At 49.6% G+C, this 27,066-nt stretch overlaps 10 protein-coding genes across 10 annotated transcripts; 4 read left to right on the top strand and 6 right to left on the bottom strand.

Moving 5' to 3' along the window:
* Positions 1-1,762: 1,762 nt before the first annotated feature.
* TRV_04882 (uncharacterized protein) lies at positions 1,763-2,945 on the top strand (the record flags this gene model as incomplete). Its single annotated transcript, XM_003020971.1, has 2 exons — positions 1,763-1,884; positions 1,946-2,945. 2 exons carry the CDS (start codon positions 1,763-1,765, stop codon positions 2,943-2,945), a joined length of 1,122 nt encoding a protein of 373 aa, XP_003021017.1.
* A 240-nt stretch (positions 2,946-3,185) lies between these two features.
* Positions 3,186-4,711, bottom strand: TRV_04881 (uncharacterized protein; the record flags this gene model as incomplete). Its single annotated transcript, XM_003020970.1, has 2 exons — positions 3,186-4,491; positions 4,689-4,711. 2 exons carry the CDS (start codon positions 4,709-4,711, stop codon positions 3,186-3,188), a joined length of 1,329 nt encoding a protein of 442 aa, XP_003021016.1.
* Positions 4,712-5,040: 329 nt separating this feature from the next.
* TRV_04880 (uncharacterized protein) lies at positions 5,041-7,113 on the bottom strand (the record flags this gene model as incomplete). Its single annotated transcript, XM_003020969.1, has 1 exon — positions 5,041-7,113. The coding sequence occupies one exon, from the start codon at positions 7,111-7,113 to the stop codon at positions 5,041-5,043; it is 2,073 nt and encodes a 690-aa protein (XP_003021015.1).
* Positions 7,114-8,755: 1,642 nt separating this feature from the next.
* TRV_04879 (C2H2 transcription factor, putative) lies at positions 8,756-11,983 on the bottom strand (the record flags this gene model as incomplete). The annotated part of the gene is made up of 3 exons (XM_003020968.1): positions 8,756-11,288; positions 11,439-11,531; positions 11,682-11,983. The coding sequence occupies 3 exons, from the start codon at positions 11,981-11,983 to the stop codon at positions 8,756-8,758; spliced, it is 2,928 nt and encodes a 975-aa protein (XP_003021014.1).
* A 762-nt stretch (positions 11,984-12,745) lies between these two features.
* TRV_04878 (uncharacterized protein) lies at positions 12,746-15,721 on the top strand (the record flags this gene model as incomplete). Its single annotated transcript, XM_003020967.1, has 3 exons — positions 12,746-12,957; positions 13,041-13,308; positions 13,367-15,721. 3 exons carry the CDS (start codon positions 12,746-12,748, stop codon positions 15,719-15,721), a joined length of 2,835 nt encoding a protein of 944 aa, XP_003021013.1.
* A 749-nt stretch (positions 15,722-16,470) lies between these two features.
* Positions 16,471-17,751, bottom strand: TRV_04877 (uncharacterized protein; the record flags this gene model as incomplete). The annotated part of the gene is made up of 3 exons (XM_003020966.1): positions 16,471-16,594; positions 16,660-17,349; positions 17,411-17,751. The coding sequence occupies 3 exons, from the start codon at positions 17,749-17,751 to the stop codon at positions 16,471-16,473; spliced, it is 1,155 nt and encodes a 384-aa protein (XP_003021012.1).
* Positions 17,752-18,642: 891 nt separating this feature from the next.
* On the bottom strand, positions 18,643-20,007 carry TRV_04876 (uncharacterized protein; the record flags this gene model as incomplete). Its single annotated transcript, XM_003020965.1, has 4 exons — positions 18,643-19,143; positions 19,340-19,409; positions 19,554-19,697; positions 19,844-20,007. The coding sequence occupies 4 exons, from the start codon at positions 20,005-20,007 to the stop codon at positions 18,643-18,645; spliced, it is 879 nt and encodes a 292-aa protein (XP_003021011.1).
* Positions 20,008-20,406: 399 nt separating this feature from the next.
* On the top strand, positions 20,407-22,208 carry TRV_04875 (uncharacterized protein; the record flags this gene model as incomplete). The annotated part of the gene is made up of 2 exons (XM_003020964.1): positions 20,407-20,704; positions 20,881-22,208. 2 exons carry the CDS (start codon positions 20,407-20,409, stop codon positions 22,206-22,208), a joined length of 1,626 nt encoding a protein of 541 aa, XP_003021010.1.
* Positions 22,209-23,825: 1,617 nt separating this feature from the next.
* TRV_04874 (uncharacterized protein) lies at positions 23,826-24,808 on the bottom strand (the record flags this gene model as incomplete). Its single annotated transcript, XM_003020963.1, has 2 exons — positions 23,826-24,401; positions 24,509-24,808. The coding sequence occupies 2 exons, from the start codon at positions 24,806-24,808 to the stop codon at positions 23,826-23,828; spliced, it is 876 nt and encodes a 291-aa protein (XP_003021009.1).
* Positions 24,809-25,123: 315 nt separating this feature from the next.
* TRV_04873 (uncharacterized protein) lies at positions 25,124-26,105 on the top strand (the record flags this gene model as incomplete). Its single annotated transcript, XM_003020962.1, has 2 exons — positions 25,124-25,483; positions 25,554-26,105. The coding sequence occupies 2 exons, from the start codon at positions 25,124-25,126 to the stop codon at positions 26,103-26,105; spliced, it is 912 nt and encodes a 303-aa protein (XP_003021008.1).
* Positions 26,106-27,066: the final 961 nt, after the last annotated feature.

Here is a 27,066-nt window from a genome sequence, read left to right as displayed (position 1 = left end):
CAATGAAGAAAACCTTGCACACTCCCTATCTGGATGAAGCGTAAAGATGGTTTGGAACAAGGCCAGGTTATCCGATAGTTCGTCTTATATACATATTTGCGCAAACAAGGCCCTAGCAGCAAGTCTAACTGGCATTTTTATCGAAAACAGATAGGGATCCTACTGCCAAGGCAGTCCGACGTGCTCTCTCCATTACCGGGGAGCAGCAACGGGTTCCCAGGCGGAGTATTTCGGTTTTACACTGTATATTCGGAAAATGTTAGTCTTGATGTTCTATAAGGAATAAAGGGCGTTAGGGGGGACTAACGTCGAGTATGGCTTGTATGCGGCCCGAGTAAGGGTCATGTTGGGTCTGTGTTCGGGGGTTTCCCATTTCCGTACCCCAGCTTGCATGATTGCATCCTGAGTGGGTGGCTTATCAACCATATAGGAGATCCAAGCGTGCCTATGTAATAAAGTCAGAGGCTTCCACGCGAATACATAGGGTTAGCGAGCTTACCAGCCGGGGTCAATATGCGAAGCATCATGGTCATGGTCTTTATAATCAACCCATCGAGTTCGGACTTCATTGCATGTCAACATCACTATTTCCCTTTTTACTCAAGAATTATATATGACGTACGAGGCAACTCTTCGTTGTTCTCAAAATATTTGTTTCCGTATCGGTCGATGGCTACGAGGGTACCGGCTTTGGTATCACCTGCATTCGACTCCGTTAGCAATTGGCCTCAAAACTTCCTAGGTCCATGAACGTACCAATATACTATAGCATGGAGCAGATGTAACTTAGCATCTGCATCTCCGCAGCATAGATTCGTTTGTAATTGCCGTCGCCGGTGGTTAACTTACGTGCATCTGGTGACCATAGTCCTGCAGAAATCGATTAGTCACGAACAGAGTAATGCTTTCAGGTAAAGCCTACCTTGATCCCGATCTTCCACAAGTTCCGCAATGTCCTGGTGATGGTCGACATGGTGACAGCGGACAGTGTCGTTGCCCTACAGTTGATCTTCTGTCGTTGGAGGTCGAAGTTGTTCACGGCTTTCCGCTTGGTTTGTTCGGACTGCCGCGAAGGATCCGAAAGCGGTTTAGCGCCGATTCAGCTGATCCGATAAGATAAAAAAATATGTTGAAGCTTCCAACAACATGGCAACTAGAGATCTGGCTGGTGGTATTCGTCACTTGGACCTTTACCATATTGCTCCTGAGATGCAATTTAGATTCGAGAGACGATGATGAAACGTACGGGAGGCCGCGCCCTCCTCAATTGCTGCCGGGGCTACTCCACACGCACCGCCAACTATATCTCCCCCGTCCGCAAGTTCTCATCTACTTCGAGTCCGGCTGCGGGCTATACCAGTGCCTCTTCACCTATTGGCAGTCTCACAGTGGAATTAGACCGGATTGCGCCCAAATTCGAAATACAAGCGTCCAATATTCAGATTTTGAACTCTCCTGCTGCCTTCTATGACACTTTGAAGGTACGGGTCAGTTTACATACTCTCAAGGATGACTGGCTAACGACTATCAGGATAAAATACGCAACGCGAAACGAAGGGTATATCTCTCAACTTTGTATATTGGGAAGACAGAACATGAGCTTCTTTCGGTCATTAATGAGAGCCTTCGCCGGAATCCAGACTTAAAGGTCTCCATTCTTACGGATGCACTGCGTGGATCTCGTGAATCCCCAAACCCGTCTTGTGCATCTCTACTAGCCTCCTTGGTGGAGGAACATGGACCAGAAAGGGTAGAAATAAGAATGTTCCATACCCCTAATCTCGTTGGAATGAAAAAGAAATATGTACCAAAGAGAATAAACGAAGGATGGGGGCTTCAACACATGAAACTTTACGGAGTAGACGACGAAATAATTCTCTCTGGGTATAGCTCTTTACATTTATCTTTATACGGTGCATTTTACTGATCAATTTTTCTTTGACAGGGCTAACCTTTCCAATGACTATTTTACAAACCGGCTCGATCGATATCACGTTTTCCAGTCAAAAGAACTGGCCGAATACTATTCCCAGATCCACCATGCTGTTTGCAGGTTCAGTTTTCAGGTTTTGCCAGATACAAAGAGCAAACAGGGCTATGTTATGAATTGGCCAGTTACGAATGCGGGGCCATCGCCTTTAGACGATCCCGAAGATTTCATATCCGCGGCGTCTATATCGCTTTCGAAACTAATACAGCCACCAGCAACCCAGAGAGTTTCAACATCCATGGCTGACAACCAGACATATGTATACCCTGTGGCTCAGTTTACCCCAATACTAAAACCAGATCAATCAACAGAGTTTCCGGCTGTTACAAGCATCCTAAGTACCTTAGCTAACAGCCCGATGTTGAAGAATTCTCGCTGGCATTTCACTGCGGGCTACTTCAACATGCACCCAGTTCTCTCTTCTCTTCTGATTTCAAGCACTACTCCATCGCCTGATTCTTCAAGCAGCCAGGGAACAGTTCTCACGGCATCTCCGTGGGCGAATGGATTTTATGGTTCCCCAGGCGTCTCTGGAATGTTACCAGCAGCATATACCCACTTGTCTGCTAGGTTCCTAGATCGGGTTGCGGAATCACAAAGAACTAATTCTATTGAATTGAAGGAATGGCGTAAGGGGACTGTGAATGAGCCTGGTGGATGGACATATCATGCCAAGGGGTTATGGGTGACACTCCCGAATGAGAAGTATCCAAGTCTCACGTTTGTTGGAAGCAGCAATTATACCAAACGAAGCTACGGGCTTGATTTAGAGGTGGGCGCTGTCGTAGTGACTACAGACAATAGCTTGAAAGAGAGATTGGGCCAGGAAACGGAGTGGCTGCAAGCGGATTCTAAACCCATCTCAAGGGAAGATCTAAGGAGAGTTGAGCGACGAGTCAGTTGGAATGTTCGTCTTGCTATGTGGATCGTAGAGCGGGTTGGCGGAGCTTTGTGAGCAATATACCCTCAATATGTACAACATGTAATATAATAGAAGCATATACCGATAAACTGCCATATTGGGTGTCAGGATTCATCGTTATTTAAGTGTAGATAATAGCACGCATATATCACACATATTGTCCTCTATTCCCCTTGAGTTACAATAGGCCAGGTACTTTTTGATTCTAAACCAACGCTGAACTCCAGTATGAAAAAACCCATAATCGTAAATAGCTTCAAATGGGTATCTGCATCAGACTTTCCCAAAGGCATTTGTGGAAAGCTTGGGAGGCCCAAGACCTTGCCTGACTTCATCCAGCATCCTCATTCCAATAACTTCGTTCCCATTCTTTCCTCTACGGCCCTGGGCTCCCTTGCGCTTAGCATGGACACGTCGATCATCCCATTTATCTAAGAAGCCATCCATGACGTCGTTAAAATCAGACCGAAGAGGGGTATTTCTATCATTGGCAACAAGGCTCGGGGCTTGCGAGAGTTTGGAGAATCTAGAAAAGCGGGACACGCCGCTGGCAACAGACATATCATCCGCTATACTAGAGCCTTCATATTCCTCTCCTTCATCCAAAGCATATAGGGCTTCCATTCTCTCGAAACGGTCATCCAAAAGTCTGTGGCCTTCGGTCCTAGCAAGCGAAGAGGATGTCATTGAGTAGGCGGAAGGGTTTGTCTTTGCACCCTTGCGCTTCTTTTTCCTGACCGGGGTCCCCCCGAGAGTAAATAGTGTTGATGCCGTAGTGCGGAGTTCTGATGCGCTATCGTCAACTTTAGCCGCGGCTTTATTTGCTTTCATGTCTTTCTTATATTTTGCAAAATCTTTGAGCCAGTCCCCTTCATGTTCCTCCATATCAGGTATCTGGTCATCATTTGGCGGCTGAGATGATTTATTGGAGCTTCCCTTGGCATCTGATGCGGTGGGTAGTTGGCTATCGGTAGAGGTATCATGTTGAACTGGTGCCTTTTCCGTTGCATCCGACTCCCAGCCCTCGTCATCGTCTTCAATGTATGTATCTCTCCACTCATCAGGGTCCACCTCTGCGTCATGTCCACCGGCAACGAGGTTGTCAAATATATCCTCGTCGCACTCTTCATCAACGTAGGCATCATCCTCCAGTGCCTCTAGGGCCTCTCTTAATCGTGGATCCATATCTGGCTGGAAACCCGCAATCGCATCCGGCACATCCTGTTGGTCCTGGTAAGTGGCCTTGCGTATATATGACGAAGCGGTTGACAAGATATCATCATTCGCATCGCCATAGGTAAAGCTCTCCGCTCCGTCACCATCTAGCGAGATTTCTTTCAGCGCATCCTCGAGTTTCATGCCCTTCTTTCCTTTACCCTTTGTCCTCGCCTCCACGAAGTGGGCGTCTCCAACTCCCTCCCCTAGTCCACGCAAATGTTGCATGTAATCATACTTGGTATCATCATAGAAGATACCATAGTTTGCCGCCTCTCCTTCATTTTTGCGAGTTGCCGATTTGAATTCCTCGTCAAGCTCCCGTAAAGTCCGTGTTTCTCTCTTTGATGAAGACGACTTGACGCTAGAAGCTGGCCCAGGTCGCCCTACTACATGCAAAATCCGATCTTCTGCCTCTGGGTCATGTATCAGTGGGTCATTTTGCGATCTGTGGAGGAGTTGATATTTGGTTGCGGATTTTTTATCACTAAGGGAATATAGCGGTTAGCACTCGGAGCTTCCCCAAAGAAATGTCACATCAATTTATCCAAAATTACATACATCCACTGTTTAGTTGGCGGCATTGTAACGTTTTATTATGGGGGAAATGGTCCTCTCTGTGAATGGTTACAAGGGAGGTCGGTCTTGATGTTTGTCATTTTTGAGAAATGGCGGGCCACAGACAAAATATTTTTAAAGATAAGGTCACGTGAGATAAGCGATAAGCAATAAGCTTTCTTCCCTATGAAAAGGGGCCGACTTTAGTCTCAACACACTGCACTTAAATACCTATTACGATGAAAATATAAAAGTGCTTTTCACTTTTCACGAGTTTGTAGACCTGAAACAAAATGGTATGATACCTTTCTAAATGCACAGGACCGTGGCATGAGAACATACATTCATAACAATATTACTCTTCTTCCGCCAGGAAACTGTTCCCCTTTTTCTTAGTTTTGACCTTTCTATTCGCCTTGAAATGCTTCTTCCCTGGGCCTCGAACCTCTGAAACATCTATATTTTTCTCCAATGCAATAAGAGCCCTTTGCTTGCGGCCAGTGATTGCTTTCTGTTTTCCCACTTCTGAATACTTATAGTTGAATGGCATCGTTAAATGGCCCGCCGACCCAGCGCCGCCAGGGCCGAAGAATCCCTTGTCAAGCTTCTTCGACCGTGCGCTCTGGGCAGGTATGGAGCTGTTTCCAGAAACATGGGATGGAGCCATGTCCGAATCCAAATCGATATCATCACTTATCCCATCTACCGAATCGCTGCGAATTGCGGCTGCGTGTTCTTTGAGCAAAGCCTCCTTCCGCCTAGCAGGGAGATGAGCCATATCATATAATCCCTCATTGAATTCTAATTCATAGTCTGAGCGCTCCTTTGGATCCGTGAATGGAGGATCCTTGGGCGGTGGATGACAGAATAGTAACTTTCCATTGACATAATCTTTCAACACATATCTCGCAGCACGGGATTCGTCTGGCTGTCCTAAACCAGTTGTGGCAAACCCACGGGCACGGGCATATGCGCGTAGGATTTCAGATGCAGTTGGGACTCCTGTACCTCCCTCTTCGATGCTGCGGATAGGTATCTTCATTCCATAAACTGCCTCAAGGAAGTGAAGCGGGATTCTTTGAGCCACGAGCCCTGCTGGACCAGTGTATTCACGTAGCTGATCGATAGGGAGGACGCCATTAACGACAAGATCCGCTTTTGTTGTTGCAAAATTAGGGAACACGAGACCGGGACAATCGCAAAGGACAATCTTCGGTGTTAGGTAGAGAGTCTGGAAGTGTTTCGTTTTTCCAGGAGTTGCAGAGACGGAGACCTTCTTTGACCCGAGAAGGGCGTTAATAGTGCTGGATTTACCAACATTAGGATACCCAACAAGACCGATGGTGGTGACATCTTTGCCTTTTTCATCATTAGGGTCGCGCGGAGGGGCCGCAGACATGAACAGTGCCTCCAGCTCGTCTACCGTGATAATCTCAGTTCTTTTTGACTCGGATTCTTGTGGAAGTGGTAAACCGCCACCATCATCGTCTTCTTCCGAGTCTTCCTCCTCTTCGCCAGCCTCTTCAGCTGCTTCCGAGTCCTCCTCTGAATCTTGAATATGGGCGTTGCTTGTTTGCTCAGCAAGTGCTGTATCAACATCATCGTCATCATCATCGCTTCCACTTCCTACCCCGTTCGCCTCATTCAGCTCCTTAGCTAGAGCAGCAGAGAAGAACTTGTAAGATATGTTGTGTTCTTCGAAATAATCCGCCCAAGCCTCCCGCTGTTTTAACGTCATCATATCCGCCTTGTTCACCAACAGCAAATTCCTCTTTGCTGGGTTCACTTCTTTGACATATTTTTCCAAATCCTCTGACCGGAAGAGAAGGGGGTTTCTGGCGTCCACAATCTGGACGACAAGGTCTGACCGTTCGATAACTCTCCAGAGCTGCCTCCAGACTTCCAAATTTCGCTCGAAAGGCGTCATCAATATATCCTGCACCTCCTGGAGTTCGGCAAGCCCTCTTCTCCAATCAAGGAAGCTCTCTCGTTCCATCGCATCTAGTTCGTTGCGAGTTGTTCGTTCATTCCACTTGGGACGTCGAGGGACGGTCAAGCGAGAGCGGTTCTTCTGGTGTTTCCGGATGGCATTTCTCTCATCTGCAGCGGAAAGAAGGTAAGGGTTCTTCTGGTCCTGGTGTATGATCTTGACATTGTTTAACTTCTCGGCTGTGAAGTCAGTTCCCGCGAGTTCGGCTGTGCTTAGAAACTCGTCGAGGGCCGCCTGCTCGGTAATACTGCGCATTTTCACCCATGATGCCTCTTCGGTCGGGTTTGTGATGTAGGTCTCGCCATCGGTGCCCTTCCGCTGAATAGCAGCAACGTTGTGAGATACTTTCTTTCGGTCTGAACGCTTTCCTTTGCCGAATCTATCATTCATCAAACTGTTCCCCAACCCCACGGAATTCTTCGACTTGGCCAACACCATGGTTGGCTAATATAGAAATCAACAGGTCTATACTCCAAATGAATAAAACACAATATTATCTGGATTTTGATGATAATCCGGGTGAATAGATGGCGGGGCAAAGATATGAAGATATGAATTTTGATGGAGGGAAAAAAATATAAGCGATAAGATTGCTTATGAATCCGACCGGGCTCTTATCAGATTACGGCTTATAGTTAACGCGGTTCCGCATTAAGGTTTAGTCCATGTGTTAATAGTCAAACTCTATATGCTGATTAATAAAGCTACTCGTCGTTTTGCGCTTGTAAACTTTTGACGCGGTTACCAGCTACTTCCAGCATCTCAACTACTTCCTGTTTATTTTTCTTCTAAACGCAAGATCCAGAGTAGCGGACTTTTCAGAGCTACGGAATATGGGATACCCAATTAATTAAAAGCACTCAACGCCAATGGGCTGAATAACAAACTATACAATACCAAAATCGTGCATATATACCCTACATCAGACCAGGCACTCACCGCTTCCTATCAGATCAGCCCAATAACGAGTTAACAGATTAACCCACCATGTCGAAACGCTCTCGTGACGCTTCCCCAGAACCGCCAGATTCTCTATCATCAACATCAAAAATGATACCCTCATCCCCTTCACGGCATAAATATCCTCATATGGAGCATTCGCCTGAACAACCAAGCACATTAATGCATTGCTCGCTGCCCCCGCATAAGGGCGACTTAACGTTCCTTACCTACGAGGCGTATGAATCACACTACCTGCAAACGCACGTAAACCGGTGTTCGGAATGTGCGAAGAACTTCCCTTCTGACCTACTGCTTACCCGACACATTGAGGAGAATCATGATCCCGTCATGGAAGAAAGGAAAGAGAGGGGTGAAAAGACGGTATTTCCCGCCCTGTTACGCTATAGTTGATTTGAAGATGAATGGCATGGGCTGATGTTGTGTAGTTTGGTTGTTTTGTCGAGGGGTGTGAGAGGAGATGTTCGACGCCTCAGAAGCGGAGGAGGCATTTGATTGATAAGCATTGTTTTCCGAAGGTAGGTGAGATCATGTTTGATATCGGCGTGTTGTGGTACGCTTGCTGATTTGTTATAGGGGTATAATTTCTATATTGTAAATGATGGAATAGACAAGTATAGTTCTATGCTGAGGTCGAGCGTGCCTATGCATCGACGTCGTTTCTCGCTCGAGACGGGCGGTGCTAGTTCGAGAGGGAATGGCGTTACCTCACCTGGTGCAACACCGTTAAGACGAAGGGATCATGTCCTGTATGATGATACGAACAGGAATGATGTATCCTCTGTGAATGGGCGGGTTAGTATGCAAGAGGATGGGCTAGATAGTCTTACGAAGTCAATGTCTGCATTAAGGTTTGTACCTCATAGTGTTGCGGTACGGAAGTCAGGGAAGAAATAGATGGGCTCTTCTTGTTTATTTCTAGTCGATATTACTTGGCGTCTGTTTGCATATGCTGGGGTAACTTGACAAGGTCCGTCACTAGGTCTATTATTTGGGGTATAATATAAATAACATGATAAAAAAAAGTATTCATGACCATGCTAGGCCTCGCTATTCACGCTGGCTGTGACAAACAAAGTGGTATAAAGAACAGATAGCACAAGGTAGCAGTATATGTATGTTATATATCGAGTAAATCAGCGTATATTTCCAGGCTGGCGCCGATGAGATCTACGATAGGCCAGCTCGTATTCCCCTTGAAGGTCCTTGACCAGACACGTACAACGGCAACGCTAAGCCGTCTCATTAGGGCTGGGTCAGTAATGAGCTCTGCCTCCGTGGCTGCACTGATGGAGGAAGACATGTCTGTTTCATCTATCATGCCCTTGACCCAGAGAAGGAGTTTTCGCTCATGGTCTGATAGGCCCTGATCATGTTGGGTGGCAGGTATAGAGAGCAACCAGCGCGAGAGGAGGAATGCGCATTCAAGGGAACATATGGAGTGCTGTATTGACCAGAAAAAGGAGTGAGTGCGAGCCACGAAGTCAATACCTAGCCTGACGGGGATGGAAAGGGCATGAGCGGAGTGTAAGAGGGCCATTATCAGACGGGAACTGCGGGTCAGCGGTGGAGAGTCATTGAGTGCATGGGCGATTTGGACAGGGTCCTGGGTGACGAGGCGACGGCATGGTCCGAGGTCGAGGTGTAGGCGTATATATGCTAGACCAAGCAGAGCTGTGGAAGTGAAAGCTATGGGTCCAGCAGGGTTTTGTGGATCGATACTCGATTCGGGAGTCTGACGCCAGCCGCGTTTCCAGGCACTAAGGGAGTTGCCCATGACGGCTAGATCGTCCGGTCGTAGGCTGGTGCCAGCCATAGAAGGGGCAGAGAGACAGAGTTGGCGGGCGAAGAAGATTTGTTGGATGATGGCGTGGATGAGGACGTAGTTACCTAGTGGAGACACCGGGTTGGGAGGGGGTGGTGTGGTGGTACCAGCAGCAGCAGCAGCAGCGGACTTGGTGAAGAGATTTGCGAGGGCGTCCTGGAAGGATGAGGGAGTGGGAGTGGTGTTGGTATCTGACGAGGGACGGCGAACACGGCGCCACTGGCTGGCGGTATTTGCTTTCCATTCATCAGCGGAACAGGGCATGTTGAGGTTGAGCTCGGAGTTTAGGATTAAGGGGGGAATATTGTACATGATAGAATGGAGGTTGAAGAAGCAGTAGACGACGAGCTTTGTGCGCCTGTCTGCTTCCAGCCTGGACCAGTCTGGCCAGGAGAGCGACTCTGGCGGGGTGGTGGTTGCTGGAGACTCTTTAAGGCCATGGTCTCGGACTAGACGGGCGAGGGTACTTTGTAGGGCAAGCATGTCGCGAAGTATGTCTGGATGGCTCTCCCAGGAGGCAAAGATGGTAAGTAGTAAGAAAGTACGGATGATCTCCATCTGTCCCTCAGCATCCTCACCTGGCAGCGAGGTATTGTCCATGAAGGATATGAACTGCTGCTGGGGGAATGGACTGTTACTTGGATTTGATACTACCGACGAAGACGCCCGCGGGGTGCTGTTGGGCGCCCACTGGGGGTTCGGTGGGAGAGTAGTGGTGCGCCTGGAATCCCGGCGTCGTAGGCGTTCTAGTAGAATAGCCTTTGCAGCGTGGAAGAGCTCGATGCCTCTGCTGTTTTCGAACCGGTAGTGGGAGCCAGCGGCAGCGAGAGCGAGTGTCAGCTCTGGCGGACACCTGGCCACGGACAGAGTTGGAACATGGATGAAGGGCAAGTGCTCGTTGAGACCACTGATGTAGCCAGCCATGTAGCGGGAAAGAGCATGTCTAGAAGGCCGCACAAAGTTCTTGGGGAGAACATGGGCAAAGTCTTCTAGCCTGGCCGTGAAGAGCTGGTGTTCCTGGGTAGAGATGTCCCACGCCGGCCGGGGCTGGGAGTTGTGCTCTGAGGTACCGGCATCGGAGTCCTGTGCTTCTGGTTGGAGAGACGGTAATCGCGAGCCAAAGTTTGAAAACGAAGGTGCTTCGTCTGCTGCCGCCGCCGCCGCCGCTGCTGCTGGACCTGTTGGAGTGGTTGTTGTTTGAGCAAGCTGAGCTACATTGCGGGAGTCTAACTCCTGAGTGAACCTGGGAGCTGTGCCAAAGGACTGCTGTTTTGTAGAGCCATCTAGTGCGGGTATAGGGGTCGGCAGCAGCGGCTCAGGCTCTACCGAGTTGAACAGCCCCGAGTCCCAGTCGGAGGAGAGACCAACGCTCTCGAGAAAAGTAGTGAAGTCCTGTACGGGGTCACCAAGATCAGCGAGGTCGAGTATCGACGGCTCGACCCCGTAGTTCTCCGAGATGGGCCGCTCATACACGGGAGCGACCTTTCTGTCGTGCTGCTGCTGCTGGACCTGGAGCTGTCCCTGTCCGTGAACCTGAAGCTGTGGCTGTCCATGACCATGACCATGACCCTGACCTTCGAGAGCTACATGGCTGGCTGCATGGGAGAGCAGGTTCAAGTCGTAGCCCCAAGACGGGTTCAGGTGGTCCGCCGTTCCTGTCCCCGTCCCCGTCCCTGGCCCTGGCCCCGTTGCAGCAGTTCCAGGAACAGGCACGGACACAGGCACAGCCGCGACAGTAGCAGCGGGAACAGGAGTAGCAGTGGCCGTAGACGTCACAGAGGTGGAAACGGCCGAGCCTGCAGCAGCGCCGGCCGCTCGCCTGTCAGCCCTGGCGGCCGCCTCAGCCGGGTGCACAAGCCGCTCATGGCGGACAAGCAGGTCACTCCATCATTCAGTCAGTCAGCCTTGAGCGCAGCGTATCAAGACGATGACGGGAGAAGAGCTCACCTGCGGGCAAACGACTTGGAGCATATCTCACAGGTAAACGGCTTCTCCTTGGTATCTATAAGCTGCTGTTAGTATGGCGTCCTGTGTGTTAATGGATGTGTTGATGTCATGCGGCGGACAAGGACTAACGGGTGCGGAGATGCCGTTGGAGATGCTCGAGGCGGGCGAAGGGCCGGTTGCAGTGCTCGCAGGTGAGCGACTTGCGGGTGGCCGTCGCCCTCTTCTTGCGCGGCCGCTGGCCTGACGCAGCCGCAGCGTCGTCGGCGTCCATCACGGCTCTTCTTCTTCTTCTTCTTCGTCGTCGTCTTCGTCTTCTTCTTCTTCGTCTGCGTCTTCGTCTTTGTCGCGGCGATGCTGGAGTCGGAGTTTTGTGGCCGGTGAGGGGGCCAGCTTAGTCATGGAGGATGAGCAGGAGAAGCTGAAGCAGAAGAAGCAACAGAAGTAACTAGCAGTTAGTAGTAGACAGTAGTAGACAGTGGTAGACAGTGGTAGACAGTAGACAGTGGTAGATGGCGGAGATGGCGATGGAGAAGAGTATAGAGGATGGCAACTATAGAGCAGTGATGGACAGGGCATCCGCTCACCCAGTCCCCAATCAGCCCTTCGCCTGCTGCCAGCTGCCAGCTTCCAGCTGCCCCAACCGACTCCATAATAAGCAGTCAAGTAAGTAGAGCCGTTCGCCTAGTTATAAGCCAGTTTTCAGGGCTCGCCGGTCTCCGGCTGCCCGACTGACGGAGCCCCTGGGAGGTTTCAGCTTGCCTGCCAGAAGAAAGAAAGCCATGACGGGAGCGCAGGACGGAAACCAGCAGCACGCAGCCACTGCCAGCCCGTCCTATAAGTCCATCGCCTCGTCTCTATCTGTCTCTCTTCTATTTCTATTTATCTAATGCCATCTTCTTCATCTTCGCCGTCTTTTGATATCAAACTTCTTTTCGTCTGATCTCGAGGTAGACGCCGCTAACCGCATCGGGCACTGAATCAGGCCGCTTCAACCGCCTTTTCTCAAAGCAGCCAAAAGAGAAACAAGCGACATCTTCACTCTTCACTCTTCACTCTTCTTCTTCTTCTTCTTCCCGCTCACCAACAGACGTCGATCTCTCGACCTCGACCGCGCCGCTGATATACAGGAGCAGGCCTCTGTCCCGGTCGAGCACTCTCAGATCTAGTGGCTGGCCCAGGGTAGATCCCTAGCCAGCTAGTTAACTGACGACTAACTAATCACCCAACTCCCCCATCCCGGACCTCTGGACCATCATGAGCTTTTGACGGCACGATAAACGCATAGATAGCTCCCCCTCCCCGGCACACCCACCACGGCACGGCACGGCCACGACGGCCATGATCTCTTCCCAGCCTGCTCTCTACGGCCAGAGCTTCCCAATGGCGCCTCAGCAGGCCGGGCTCCCTCCCTCTGCCTCCGCCGCCTCCTCGTCTTACACAAACCTCGCCCTCCAGAAGCCCGCCAACGGAGTCGCGTCCAGGGACGGGCTCTTCACCAGCCCGACCGAGTCCGAGTTCTCAGAGGGTGCAGACCAGCTAGATCCCGTCCGGTAGGCCTCCTGAACCTCGTCCTGTTGCTTGTCTCGGCTGTTAACTTTTTGACTCTCTGTGCAGGTCGTGGGATGAGAAGAAGGTCGGCGAGTGGCTGCATAGCATACGATGCGGGCAATATGAACCCCTCTTCAAAGGTAGCACCCTCTTATATATATATTGAATGTATATATCAATGGATGGTGCTGACTTTCATAGCAAATCATTTCACGGGTGACAACCTGCTCGACTGTGACCAGAAGATACTCCAGGAAATGGGCATCAAGAAGGTCGGAGACAGAGTCCGGATCTACGTTGCTGTCAAACAGCTACGAAACAGAGCCCTCACATACCGCAAAAAGAAGAACAGAGTGCGTCTGTCCTCGTTACTCTTTGGTCTCTCTGCATATAACTAACCTCCCCGGATAGGATTCATTGGCTGCCTTAGACGCTTCAAGATACACACCACCCTCGTCAGAATCTTCCCGGCCGTCAAATAACAACAGCAGTCGATACCAACCTTCAGGCCGCCAGTGGTCTCGCAATGAACCTCCCCAGCACACTTACAACGCTACCAAACCATCATCGAGGCCTTCTTCCCCCTTGGCCGAGCCTGACCGCCAGCTCCGGCAGTACCGATATAATGGTGCCAGCCCAATGGAATCCATTCGCCGTGAACAGGGGTCAAACTACTTTGGCGGATACACTCATTCGAATTCCAGCACCTCCAGGCACACCACGACCTCCAATGATCCCCCTCAGCCTCCCCGGTCAGTGGCCCATATCCGCCAGAATCCCAGCAACGATGGACTCACCATAAGCTCACTACCAACCCATTCCCCCGTTATCCGAGTCATACACACCGGTGGACAGACCAAGGCACTCAACATCAAGCAGTGCAAGACTGCTGACGATATCATGGTCTCGGTCCTGAAGAAGCTTCTCATCCCCGAGAGTCACTACAAAAACTACTGTTTCTACGTGCTGGATGGCCTCGACCCTAACCCGGCCAACTGCAGACGCATCTCTGATGTCGAATTGCTACAGATATGTGATGGGTCTAACCGGTCTGAACGAGGTCGTCTCATTCTACGGAACATTCATGCTGGAGAGCCAGACCTGGATGAACTTGAACTTGCTGCCCGTCTGGCCACGGACGAGAGCCAGGTTGCCCACATGAACGCCATGAACACAACCAACCTACGGAACCAGATCAAACTACAGAAGCTTACCGGAGAGTCCTGGGACCATCTGCGACAGCCCATGTCGCCCATCACCGATCGTTCACGCGAAGACCACAGGCGTCAACAGCACAACGATACCGCAGAGCGTGACCAGAGCAACAAGCTACGTTCCTTCTTTGGCGCACGGCCGCCAAGTGAGATGATCATCCACGAGCTCACATCTTACTTCCCCAGTCACCAGAAGGAAGACATCGAAAAGACCATGCGGCTGTCCGTTCGCCGATCACAGCGCATGAGCAGAGCCGCGAGCCGTCTGTCCGTCATGAGTGGTGTCAGCTTAGCCTCGAGCATGAAGGATGCTCCGCCTATCCCCAGCATCGCAGACACATGGCTATCCGCTGGAACACCCTCTAACCCTCCTTCCCGGGCCGGTGGTCGACCCTTGTCCGTCTCCAGGTTTAATATACCCGCAGCATCTTTCCGAGACTCCATTGCTTCATCCGCTCTAGAACCCCTGCAGGAAGAGTCCCCAATCCAGGACAGCCGCAAGTCCTACGTCTCCTTCGATGACAATTCAGATAACCCTGCCATCGAAGAACCGGAACGACAGACTTTCTTGGATGAGACACTCAGCGTCACTGCAACCGATGGCGGCGGCTCCATGAACGAGCGTCTCAGCATGATTGTGGCCGAGGATGGAGACGAGGTAGACGACGGGCTGGCCGATTTCCTGGCCGGCAACAACTTCGGCAACAAGAACTGGATGAAGGGCTCCCTGATCGGTGAAGGTTCCTTTGGCAGTGTCTTCCTCGCCCTCCATGCCGTCACTGGAGAACTCATGGCAGTTAAACAAGTCGAACTACCTTCCGCTACCAAGGGTACCGAATTCGACCAGAAGAAGAACCTCATGGTCTCCGCTCTCAAGCACGAGATCGGCCTCCTTCAGGGGCTCCGCCATGAAAACATCGTGCAGTACCTAGGCACTTCCACAGATGACCAATACCTAAACATTTTCCTCGAATACGTTCCCGGAGGCTCCATCGCAACTATGCTAAAACAATACAACACCTTCCAAGAACCTCTCATCCGCAACTTTGTTCGCCAAATCCTCGCGGGCCTGGAATACCTTCATTCACGGGACATCATACACCGCGACATCAAGGGCGCCAACGTCCTCGTCGACAACAAAGGAGGCATCAAGATTTCCGATTTCGGTATTTCAAAACGCGTCGAAGCATCCACCATGCTTGGTTCCGGCGCAAAGGGCCCTTCAAACCATCTGCACCGTCCCTCCCTTCAGGGAAGCGTGTACTGGATGGCTCCTGAAGTCGTGCGTCAAACAGCACATACCAAAAAGGCCGACATATGGAGTCTGGGCTGTCTTGTCGTCGAGATGTTCATTGGTGTCCATCCGTTCCCAGATTGCAGTCAGTTACAAGCCATTTTCGCTATTGGTAACAACCAGGCCCGTCCTCCGCCGCCAGAGAACGCAAGCAAAGAGGCCATGGCCTTCCTGGACATGACCTTCGAAATTGACCATGAAAAACGGCCAAGTGCACACGAGTTGTTGAGCAACCCTTTCTTGGAAACTATTGCTTGACGTGAGGTTTCCTAACAGCTCCTCAACTTACATCTACCTGTCTATTTCTTTACCTGCCTCGCTATCTCCCTATCTCTGCATCATACATCACGTCGATTCATCTGCACCCAAAATTTTTACCATTTTTGCACTTTTACTTATCACTCTGGACATATATTCTATATATATACACCTGGGTAATTCAAAAGTAGAAGAAATACCCCGGAAGATCGATTTGTCTTATTTTTTTCCTTTTTTCTTTTTGGTTTCTATTTTATCTATATTTTCTTTCGCATTTCTTTTAATCACCGTCGGGCAATTTCAACTTGTACAAAATAGAGCCGAGCTCACCTCATATCTTAGCCTTTTCTTTTTTTCCTTCCTGATTTCATATCTCTCCTTGTCATGCCAGCTACGAATTTCCCGTCATTATGTGGTTGGCCCGGGTTTTAGTCTGATTATCTCGTTTCATGAGCGAATGCAAGTCATTTACATTGCGTTATTTTCCGGCTTGTATTCGATAGAATGCGCTTATCTAACATGATTGAAAAGCATCCATATCCAAGGAAGTCACTTTATTCTTCTTCTATTGACGGTGTGTTATGGTACAGGTGCAAATAGCGCAAGTAGATGGCGTAAGGTAAAAAGAGTTGTTGGTACATGACCACAACTAGCAATGGTAGTAAGGGTACAAAGGCGTGTCTACACCGTGAGTTTCAACGCAGGCGATTGACATAATATACATCTCACACATACATGGGAGTGTTTCTTTACTTCAAGAGCTTCCCATTGAATGGAACTCCCAGAGCGTTAAGCAATAATCTGGCATCTTTGTCGGTGCGAGCGGTGGTCTTGATGGTAATGTGGCAGCCGGGAATCATGCGGGGAGGATACCTTCACATTTCATTAGTTCAAAGAGCACTTTTCACTTTCCCTCCATACCAGCATGGCACACTTACATATCATAATTGACTTCGATTTCAGGGAACATGGCAACCATCGACGGCTCCAGACCAAGCGTGATATTCCCACTTCCGTCACCACTAGTAACCTTCACACCTTTCCAGTCCTTAAACTTAGGCATAACAACGTCCACCAACTTGCTGAAAAAATGATACATGTCTTCTCCCTCCAGCTCAGCAGTGGCAGCAACGTGTTTGTGGCCCGGTATAAGGCCCCATTTAGGCACACCCGTCCTAACCTTGTGGGTCTTTACTCGCACGTTCGTGATAGCCTGTAGCGTCATACCAGCTACATGCAGGAACGAGGAGCTCGATACAGCTTCCTTAACGTAAGAGTGGACAGTCACGCCAGATAATTCAGGAATATTGTTAAACGTGATTGGTTTCCTGAGCAGGCGCAAAACGTCTCCTCCTCTAGGTCCGCGAAGAGGTCTGTTCTTATGGTACGGCGAGCTATCGTCCCATTGCCGTAGACGGGGGGCGGGAGGGGGAGCCTTGAAACCATGCGGTTTATGGACGTAGCAGAGTGTAAGAATGTCGGAGGCTACGGTTGAATTGTACGTCTGCTCGACTCGGGTTAAGCTGAATGGGCCCGGAACGAAGAGACGTGAGGAAGGATGTGATGTTGGCGGAGGTCTGTGAGGATTGAGAGGGCCACGGTCATATTTGGGAGAGCGGTATTGGTATCTAGAAGGTGGTTAGGAATGGAGTGTCTAGTTGATATGGGCGTTAATTGGCGTTAACATACCGACTTCGTGAAAGCTGGTGTTTTCTAGCTTTGCTTCTGGCTACTGGGTCGAATTCTTTTATCTTTTCTTCGGGCAATGGAGGTGTGGATAAGGATGAGGAGGGCTCGAGGTCGTCTAGGGGAGAGGGAGATGATGATTCGGAAGAGGCATTGCGACGGTATGCCGGGAGCTGGGAGGAAAAGACTGGTTGGAACCGCCGTGATAGAGCCCTGGGGAGCTGTGACATTGACTCGTGAAGAGCCATCTTGTGCTTCCTCCCGTCGTTGATGCTCTCGCGCGACTTGCTTCTTCGTCTGCTCGTCTGCTCGTCTGCTCGTCTGCTCTGCGTAGCTTTTTCCATCTCGAATTTTGCTTTAAGGTTAATCACGTGTATTAAGGATGACTAATGGCTGAGGAATAATAGGGATAAATGTATAATCCGGAAGTTAATTAATAAGCCAAGTTTTTAATGCAAACTTCACAAACGACACAAACAAAACAAACATTTCCATATGTTTACATAATCTACGGAGTAACTTTCCGGTGCTAGGTCTACCAAATCCGAGGGATCAAGCAGGAGGAAAGGCTCGAGATGGACTTGCGAGTCCATTAAATCTAATGATAGGCCATGGGTTACACTAGGAAATGACTATAATGATTTACTCTGTCATTATTTTGCTTGTCAGATCCTTAAATTTAACTACTATGAGATTTTCGGACAAGCTTTTATGCCAAGCTTGACGCTTGAAGAAAGGCTGCAGATGACGGAAAGCCGGACATGGCTGAATACTCAGACATATTTATGACGGGGATAGTTAACTTCCTAGAAGTCAATATACTATGAAAGGAGTCTCCGCGAGGTGGTTTCAACTCCTTGAGCCTGGATATGTTTAGCATTGTGAAGCGAGACAACGGAGCAAGATCGCCCGTCAAATGAAATTTACTATTAGCACGGCGTGGAAGTCGGAAAACAAACACATCACAGTCATAACTTGATATATAAAAAATATTTTTTTTTATACAAAGTAGTCTACCGGGCTAGACGTTTCTATTCCCTCCGGGGATGCACTATTCAATTAACTATAACATGAGGAAGAAGGGAAAAAAAACATAGAAAAGTGATAATGCAAAGAATACAACCCTGGGAGCTTTCAATAGTATATAATCCTGAACAGTGGGAAGGTTGCATTAGAGATACAGAGAGGGTAGGGGATGGAAGGCTGCAGTTTGGCGGGAGTAATCAAGCTTCAGTTTAGACTATGTCTCTCTTGACGAACTCAGCCAGGAGAGTCTTTCCGAGGGAAGCAGGGCTTCGCTCGACAATGACGCCGGCATCTTGGAGAGCAGCAATCTTAGAGTCGGCGCCTCCCTTGCCTCCACTGACAATGGCACCGGCGTGGCCCATTCGTCGGCCTGGAGGAGCACTGATACCAGCAATGAAGCTGACGGCAGGCTTGTTGGCCTTGTTCTCGCTCTTGAGGAAAGCAGCGGCGTCTTCCTCGGCGCTACCGCCGATTTCACCGATCATGATGATTCCGTCGGTCTCCTCGTCCTCAAGGAAGACACGGAGGCAGTCAATGAAGTTGGTTCCGGAGAAGGGGTCACCGCCGATACCGACAACAAGAGATTGGCCAAGGCCGGCTTGGGTGGTCTGGTTGACGGCTTCATAGGTGAGGGTACCGGATCGGGAAACAATACCGATGCGGCCTCTCTTGTGGATGAAGCCCGGCATGATACCGATTTTGCATTGTCCCTGTAGTCTGATCGTTAGTGTATGATGTGCAACTCGGGATGTGACAAGGTATGCGTACGGGGGCGATTATTCCAGGGCAGTTAGGTCCAACGAGACGGGTCTTGTTCTGGGATTTTAGCATATCGGTGATGCGGACCATATCTAGAGCGGATTAGCAAAGAGGATGCGGATAATCTTGTATTCATATAGCTCATACCATGCTGAGGAATTCCTTCAGTGATACTATGGAATGTATTAGTTTCTTTGAGGTTAATTCTTGATGACAGCTATATTGAGGCAACATACCAAACGACGAGAGGTACCTCAGCGGCAATAGACTCCTCAATACTCTTAGCAGCCACAGATGGTCTTTAACGATGCGTTAGCACCAAAACTCCAAGCTATACATGCAGAAGCAGACATGTACATACGGAACGAAGATGGCGGAAGCAGTAGCACCGGTCTCCTTGACGGCCTCTTCGACGCTCGCAAAGACGGGCTTGCCGAGGTGAGTCTCTCCGGCCTTCTTGGGGTTTGTTCCACCGACAACATTGGTTCCTATGCAGGCATTAATACTGTGTCTTGTTCGCCTGTTGATAAGAGAGCAGTACCGTAGTCGATTGCTTGTTGGGCATGGAAGCTAAAGGTCATCGGAAAAAGCGACGGTCAGCCAGCCTTATACAACCCAGAGCGAGGAGAAAGGGACTCAATTGCAACGTACGTTCCCTGCTTTCCGGTGAAGCCCTGGAAAATGACCTTGGTGTCTGCGTTGATGCGGAGGTTCTTTACTGTCGAGGAATAGCCTGTGAGGCCTGCGAATCCGCGTCGCTGGACACGGGAAGCATTCTGCAACGCAGAGAGCGTAGAGCGTCTGAAGGACTGCATATCTGAGGAATTGCGACAAGCAGCAGCCTGTGTGAAAGAAGAGAGGAAGAAGAAAGGCTGGAAAGCGAGGGCGCGCGGAAGCTGGAAGGGCTGAAGTCGAGATGCAGTGCAGAGAAAGACGAAGGAGAGAGTCGGAAGTCGTCGATGTTTTTTTACAGTTTCAGTTTTCGCAGCGTGGCTCGTCCGGACCAAAAATCTTGACCCATGCAAGGGAAGAGACTCAACAACCACCACCAACCACTCCTACGACTACAACTACGAGTCTTTTTACGATACCCACGAAAGCGACCACGAAACAGCAGTGGATAGAAGTGTAGAGGTGGCTGGCGTGTCTTTTCTTCGCTTTTGGAGTTCTCTTTTTACCCGGCTTGTCTTGCCATTTCCTGCTTTGACTACACCATGGCGACGAAGACGATGACCATGCCGAAGCACAAGCTTCCAAAGAATATCAAGCTCCCGCCGGAGAACGAGCGATACATGAGAGCCTGCTCCGATATAGCAAATGCGCTGATCCAGGACTACGAAGCGCAGCGAGATAATAGCAAGTCGAAGAAGGATATCAATTTGAACAAGCTGCGGGGCACTATCGCAAAAAAGCATTATCTGAGCAATCTGCCGCCTTTAACAGCTATTATTGCTGCTGTTCCGGAACATTATAAGAAGTATATACTTCCAAAACTGATTGCCAAACCGATAAGTGAGTGGCGAACGTCTTTTATCTCTCTTATGTCGAGATTATTAGCTAACGCAACATTTTTCGCTATGAAGGAACCTCCTCTGGAATCGCTGTAGTTGCGGTTATGTGCAAGCCTCATCGATGTCCACACATTGCATATACTGGAAATATTTGTGTCTATTGTCCGGGTGGCCCAGATTCGGATTTTGAATATTCTACCCAATCTTATACTGGCTACGAGCCAACGTCCATGAGAGCTATCCGGGCCCGTTATGATCCTTTCGAGCAGGCGCGAGGTCGAGTCGACCAGATAAAATCACTGGGGCACAGTGTGGATAAAGTGGAATACATCATTATGGGTGGCACGTTCATGTCACTCCCTGAGGAGTACAGAGAGACATTTATATCACAGCTCCATAACGCACTTAGCGGTTACCAGACGGATAATGTGGACGAGGCTGTGCAGGCAGGAGAAATGAGCAATATCAAGTGTGTTGGAATCACGATCGAGACACGACCGGACTACTGTCTTGACACCCATCTTAGCAGCATGCTCCGGTATGGCTGCACCCGTTTGGAAATTGGAGTACAGAGTCTCTACGAAGACGTGGCGCGAGACACAAATAGAGGGCACACTGTAGCTGCTGTGGCGGAAACGTTTAAACTATCAAAGGATGCTGGATTCAAAGTGGTCAGCCATATGATGCCTGATCTCCCAAATGTCGGGATGGAGAGAGACTTGTTCCAGTTCCAGGAGTACTTCGAGAACCCTGATTTCCGGACTGACGGTCTTAAAATATACCCAACCCTTGTTATCCGAGGAACCGGCCTTTATGAACTTTGGAGGACCGGTCGGTACAAGAACTATACCCCCAATGCTTTAATCGATATTGTGGCCAGAATTCTCGCCCTCGTTCCTCCATGGACCCGTATCTACCGTGTACAAAGAGATATCCCAATGCCACTCGTCACATCTGGCGTAGAGAACGGCAATCTACGTGAACTCGCGCTCAGCCGAATGAAAGATTTTGGCACCACCTGCCGTGACGTGCGTACCCGGGAAGTCGGCATCAATGAAGTAAAGAATAAAATCCGACCAAATCAGATTGAACTCGTTCGACGTGATTATACAGCAAACGGAGGATGGGAGACATTCCTTGCCTACGAGGACCCAAAACAAGATATCCTTATCGGCCTTCTTCGGCTACGAAGGTGTAGTTCCAAGTACACCTTCCGACCTGAGCTTACAGGCCAACCAACCAGTTTGGTACGAGAGTTACACGTTTATGGTTCCGCAGTCCCAGTCCATGGCCGTGACCCCCGCAAGTTCCAGCATCGCGGATTTGGAACCTTGTTAATGGAAGAAGCTGAGCGTATTGCTCGAGAGGAGCATGGAAGTCGCAAAATCAGCGTCATTTCTGGCGTGGGTGTACGAAGCTACTATGCCAAACTAGGATACCACCTTGATGGAGTATATATGAGCAAGATGCTCGATCCTCTCGATGATACCGAGGATTCCGACTAGATCATTGACAGGGGTTGTTTCTGTGCGTTCTTGATGTCTATTATATGCTTTACAGGTGTTGGTGGTCAAAAATGGATCCTGGGGATTTTTAGGCTTGGTTTCGGTGCAAGAAGGCTTACAATGATCGGGTGCATGTTTGCTAAAAAGTTCATATACCAGTTGCCTTTTGTTGAGATTTGATTATTTTCATATTATTGAATGCCAAACATTTATGTACGAAACCCCATCTTCTTCTATTCTTTGCAAATCTAGACATTCGCAGGGATATAAAAATCGGTCGATCCAAACTGTGGATAAGACCAGCTACAAAACTTGTTGTGTATAGGATCAAATATAGAGTCTATCAAATGAAGAATTTATCATTAAAGCCAGGAGACCGCATATAACACCGAGAAAAGAAATCAATTAGAGGAATCTAGAACGTACACAGCAAAATACTTAGGACAGAGGATGACCTTGATCTACTTGCAACAGTTCTTCCCAGTGGGTAGGATATAATCATTGCAGCTTGATCTTCCCCAATCTCCATTCCAAAACAACGCACCGCCTTAGCGATCCAAATGATACCAAATCAATAGCTCATCTTTTCACAGGAACAGATATTTAAAAAAGAAGTAGTGAACAGTCCCATTAAAGCTAGCCAGCCTTATGATATAAACGCAACATTGCTGATAATGAAAAGAATATAAATGAAAATGGACGTGGGTGTTGCGGAGGTTTTTTTCAATTCAACGATATGGCTCCCCGTTGGCTCGATCGCATATGTAGGAAGGCCTGGAAGCCGCAGAAGACGGCAAAGCACTAGATAAAGCTGCGAGTCAGTTATATGATTCTCGGGAGATGGTGTGATAAAAGGAAAGCTCTTCAGATATCAGGTTTCGGAAGCGCGGAGGCAAAGCCCAGTACCGGAGGAGGGGTGAAAACGTACAGCATAGATGACGACGGCGGTGAATATTGAGGCTGCAACAGCTGCTGGGTGTTCTGCATCCTTCTTAGAGCCGGTCATAGAGTGGTGGTTGGCCTGCGGCGAGAGTTTAATGATATGTTAGTCGAGCTGAAGCTGCGATGCGCGCAGGGTGAAAAGGGTCGGAGACAACGCACTTTGAAGAGAGAGCCGATGACGGAGAGGATGATGACTGCAAATATGGAGATGATGCAGCTATAGATTGAGAGAAAGAGTCCATGGTTAGCGGGCGGAGGCAACGATATTCTTGATGGCATAGGCAGCTCTTACCATGTCCATGCGTTCATAGCAGACACGACGGGCTTCATGGTGGCGGGAGAAGCACGATGACAGAGGCAGATACAGACAGTAGCAGGTAGCAGAAGATAGGATCTACAGCTTTTGCTTGGTCGCTGCGATGCAAGCTATGCTGAGGTCGGTGGTTGGAGGTGTTTACTGGGCTGCGAGGTTACTCGATGTTGCGTCAGTGATGGAAGTTTCGTGAGCCACAGCCAAGCGCTGCTCTCTAACTACGCAGCAAGCCATTTCTCTGTGGACACGAAGAACAACCCAACAACTTCTGAGAGCAACAGACGCTCGCTAGGAGACATTCGTCGATATATAAAGCTACTCTGCTATAAACCGGATGACTACAGGTCCTTACAGCTCTCCATTTAGCCAGCGTTTAGTGTGTTCCACTCGATGCACTGCTCGAAAGTGACGCCGGATCCTCCAAAGATATCCAGAGCACTCCCTATCGTGAGATCGACCTTTCCTTTGCTCTTCTCCTTCACCCGTTCAAGGTCTTCTATCCCTCGCCCTCCGCCAGCGTAGGTGACCGGAATAGCGCACCATTCTGCAAGCCTGGACACCAGCTCCTGGTCAATACCCTGTTGTAACCCTTCTACATCCGCGGCATGGATCAGGAACTCAGAACAGTACGGCTCGAGCATGCTGATGGTCTCTAGAGTCCTCGGATAACACTGGTCAGAGCAGGCTTCGTCATACCTCGACTTCGGGGAGGAGGAGGAAGGCTTTTTTATGTCGATCATACAACACGTACCCTGAGTTATCTCCATGTTGGTGACCGTCTGCCATTTGTCCATGGCCACAAACCAGGTATTCCCTCGCTTGCGGCAGCTAAGGTCCAAGACTAGTTTTGACGTGTCACCTCCTATAGCAGCCAGTATAGACTGCAGCCGGTCGATGGAGAATTGAGCGTCTGGGAAGAGATAAGACGTAACCACGACCTAACTATCCGCTTAGATCACCGGCTTCTTTCCAAGGACCGTCTAGCATCCTGAAAGCAAAGGCCATAGCCAACAAGAAAAGGTCCAGGATGCGTTTCATTGCTCACTTTTTCTGCGCCAGCATCCAACCAGTACTGCGCATTCTTGTCTGTAATCCCACCAGCAATGTGTAGACCGTCTGGCCATGCCTTCAGAGCTTCGATAGCGGCGTCATCGTTTCCCGGCCCGAGTTTCACGACATGCCCGTCCGTTAGCCCGTTGTCTCTGTATAGCTTCGCAAAATAGCCAGCGGAGTGGTCGGAGACGAAGTTTGTCTTGAGCTCCCCAGGCTTGGTGCTCAGGGTTCCTCCCACTATCTGCTTGACCTGGCCCGCGTGCAGGTCAATACAAGGGCGAAACCGAGTCATATCGAGGGGAGGGGGGGGGGGGAGGGCGGAGATGTGAAACGGCCTGTCTTAGATGTCTTGTTGCCTCTCCAAACACCCCGCGATGGGTTCTCCGTCTTTATAATTTGCTCGTCCTTGAGATAGTTAGCTAATAATAAACATAAGAATCATATTTGATAATAATCTCTATCGATAGCCCAGGTATTTGTCACGTGATTTACCCAAAAAAGAAAAAACCTGGCGATAAGTTTCTGGATAAGCAAAAAAAACGAGACGTCAAGCCAAAGAGACATAGGACGTTTGATATCTCGTCCGGAGCAGCCACAGAGATTAATAATGCTAGGGAAGAGGAAGAGAGAGGTCACGGTGGCCTCGAGGAAGCAGGCTGCGGCCGTCAAGGACGAGTCTACACTCGATACATCTGCCCAGGATGCACAGGAACGTCTTCGGAAATATTTTGAATCCCGCTTCCAACCTCTGGAATTGCCTGGCTCAAGATCAGGGGCCACCTTGGATGGATCCAGTAATGCTTATAACACGGATGACAGCGACCAGGGCGAGTGGGATGGCATTGAGGAAGAGGACAGTAGTGAAGACGAGGATAGCAACGGGCCAGTGCCAGAGGTGGTGGACTACAGCAAAACACCAAAGGTGCGAACGGAGCTCGTTGACAAAGCTACTGTTAAGAAATTTATGGTGAGTGCGCTACTTTCCTTCCCCCCCCCCCCAATGATGGTCAGAAGCACTGGATTGACCCGTTGGACAGAGCTCAAAACCGCCATCCCTCCTCTCCGACTCTACCAAGCCGGCAACGACGGCGAAGACGAGAAAAGGTGGAGAAGAAGCTACCGATGACCTGACGACAGACGCCGCCAACCTCAAGAATGACCTAGCTCTGCAGCGGCTGCTCAAAGAATCTCATCTCCTTGATTCTGCATCCGACCTCAACCCGACTGGTGTAAACAGGCACAAGGCCCTTGATCTTCGTGCACAAACCGCCGGCGCCAAGACGTCCATTTTCACGCAGAGTAACATGCCAATGTCTCACCGGAAAGGGATATCCGCAAAAGCTACACAAAAAGAAGAGAGACGACGGCGTGAGGCGCAGGAAAACGGGATCATTCTGGAGCGTCCCTCGCTTGCAAAGTCTAAGCCAACTGCCAAAAAGCGAGAGCGCGGTATTGGCGGTCCGTCGGTTGGCAAGTTTGTTGGCGGAACTTTGAAACTCAGTCGTCGGGATGTTATGGCGATTCAAGGCCCGAAATCTAGCAAGAAGGGAGGCAGGGGATCTGGAAAGGGAAAGGGGAAACGCCGCTAGATCCAGAGAGAAACTCGCTCTCTAGCTTCTCTCCATTCTTTGCTCCTTTTTGGCATCCTGCATACAACTACACGGTGCACGGTGAGCATATGGATGGAATTCCCTCCTTGGTCTTCGTATCCTTCAGCAGAGCAAGCAAAGAGGGAGCGAGGAGAACGGCGTGTGCGTTCGGTAAAATAAAGTATATTCTTCTCTCTCTCCAGCTTCTTTGGCTTATCGATGTCTATCAAAACCAGACATGTCAACAAGATGGACGATTTGCAGACCAGGGGCAATGTTTCACACCAAGGCCCGTTGTGGAGGCCACGTTCTGACGCCGCAGGTAAACTTACCCTTCTTCCTTTTATTTTTTTTTTTTTTATTGACGGCCTCTCTCTGCCTTCGATCCATCAATTCCGCTCTCCTCCACTACTAGGGCTGGGCTAACTATCTAGAAGCTATGACCCACACTAAATGCCACCCTTGTTAGGGGTGAAACTGTACCTGAAGCAGACCTCGGGTGCCATCTTGCTCCCAGGATACCTCGAAACGTTAGGCAACCCCATGTATACTGCCAAATGCAGTACAGTGCAGACCTGTGCACTGAGGCCGATAAAGTGAGATCAGATCATCAAATGTGGAATCAGATCAGACTGGAAGCAGTTATTGGAGATCCTGCTAGGACCGGGTATAGAAATTATCCAGTTCCGTATTCGGCGGACGACATGAACGTCATCTCGAGTTTGAACTAGCGTCTCTCGAAGGTGGAGGTGAGAAATGCAACCGTCCAGAATAATCCCCCAGTAACAAGAGCAGATAGTACTCAGAACCGATAGCTCTAACCAACTCCCCGCAACTTCCTGCTCCCCCTGCATAACTTGGTACTGTTATACTCGCCTGTCAGTCAAGCCATTTTCAATCAATCGGTGGAGCTACACCGGTTGTCAGTTCGTTAGTGGCCAAACAGAAGCGCATGTACGAC

Source organism: Trichophyton verrucosum (genome assembly GCF_000151505.1).
Source record: "Trichophyton verrucosum HKI 0517 chromosome Unknown contig00373_1.f1.exp, whole genome shotgun sequence".
Classification (NCBI taxonomy): domain Eukaryota; kingdom Fungi; phylum Ascomycota; class Eurotiomycetes; order Onygenales; family Arthrodermataceae; genus Trichophyton; species Trichophyton verrucosum.
This window is presented reverse-complemented; position numbering and strand designations above follow the sequence as displayed.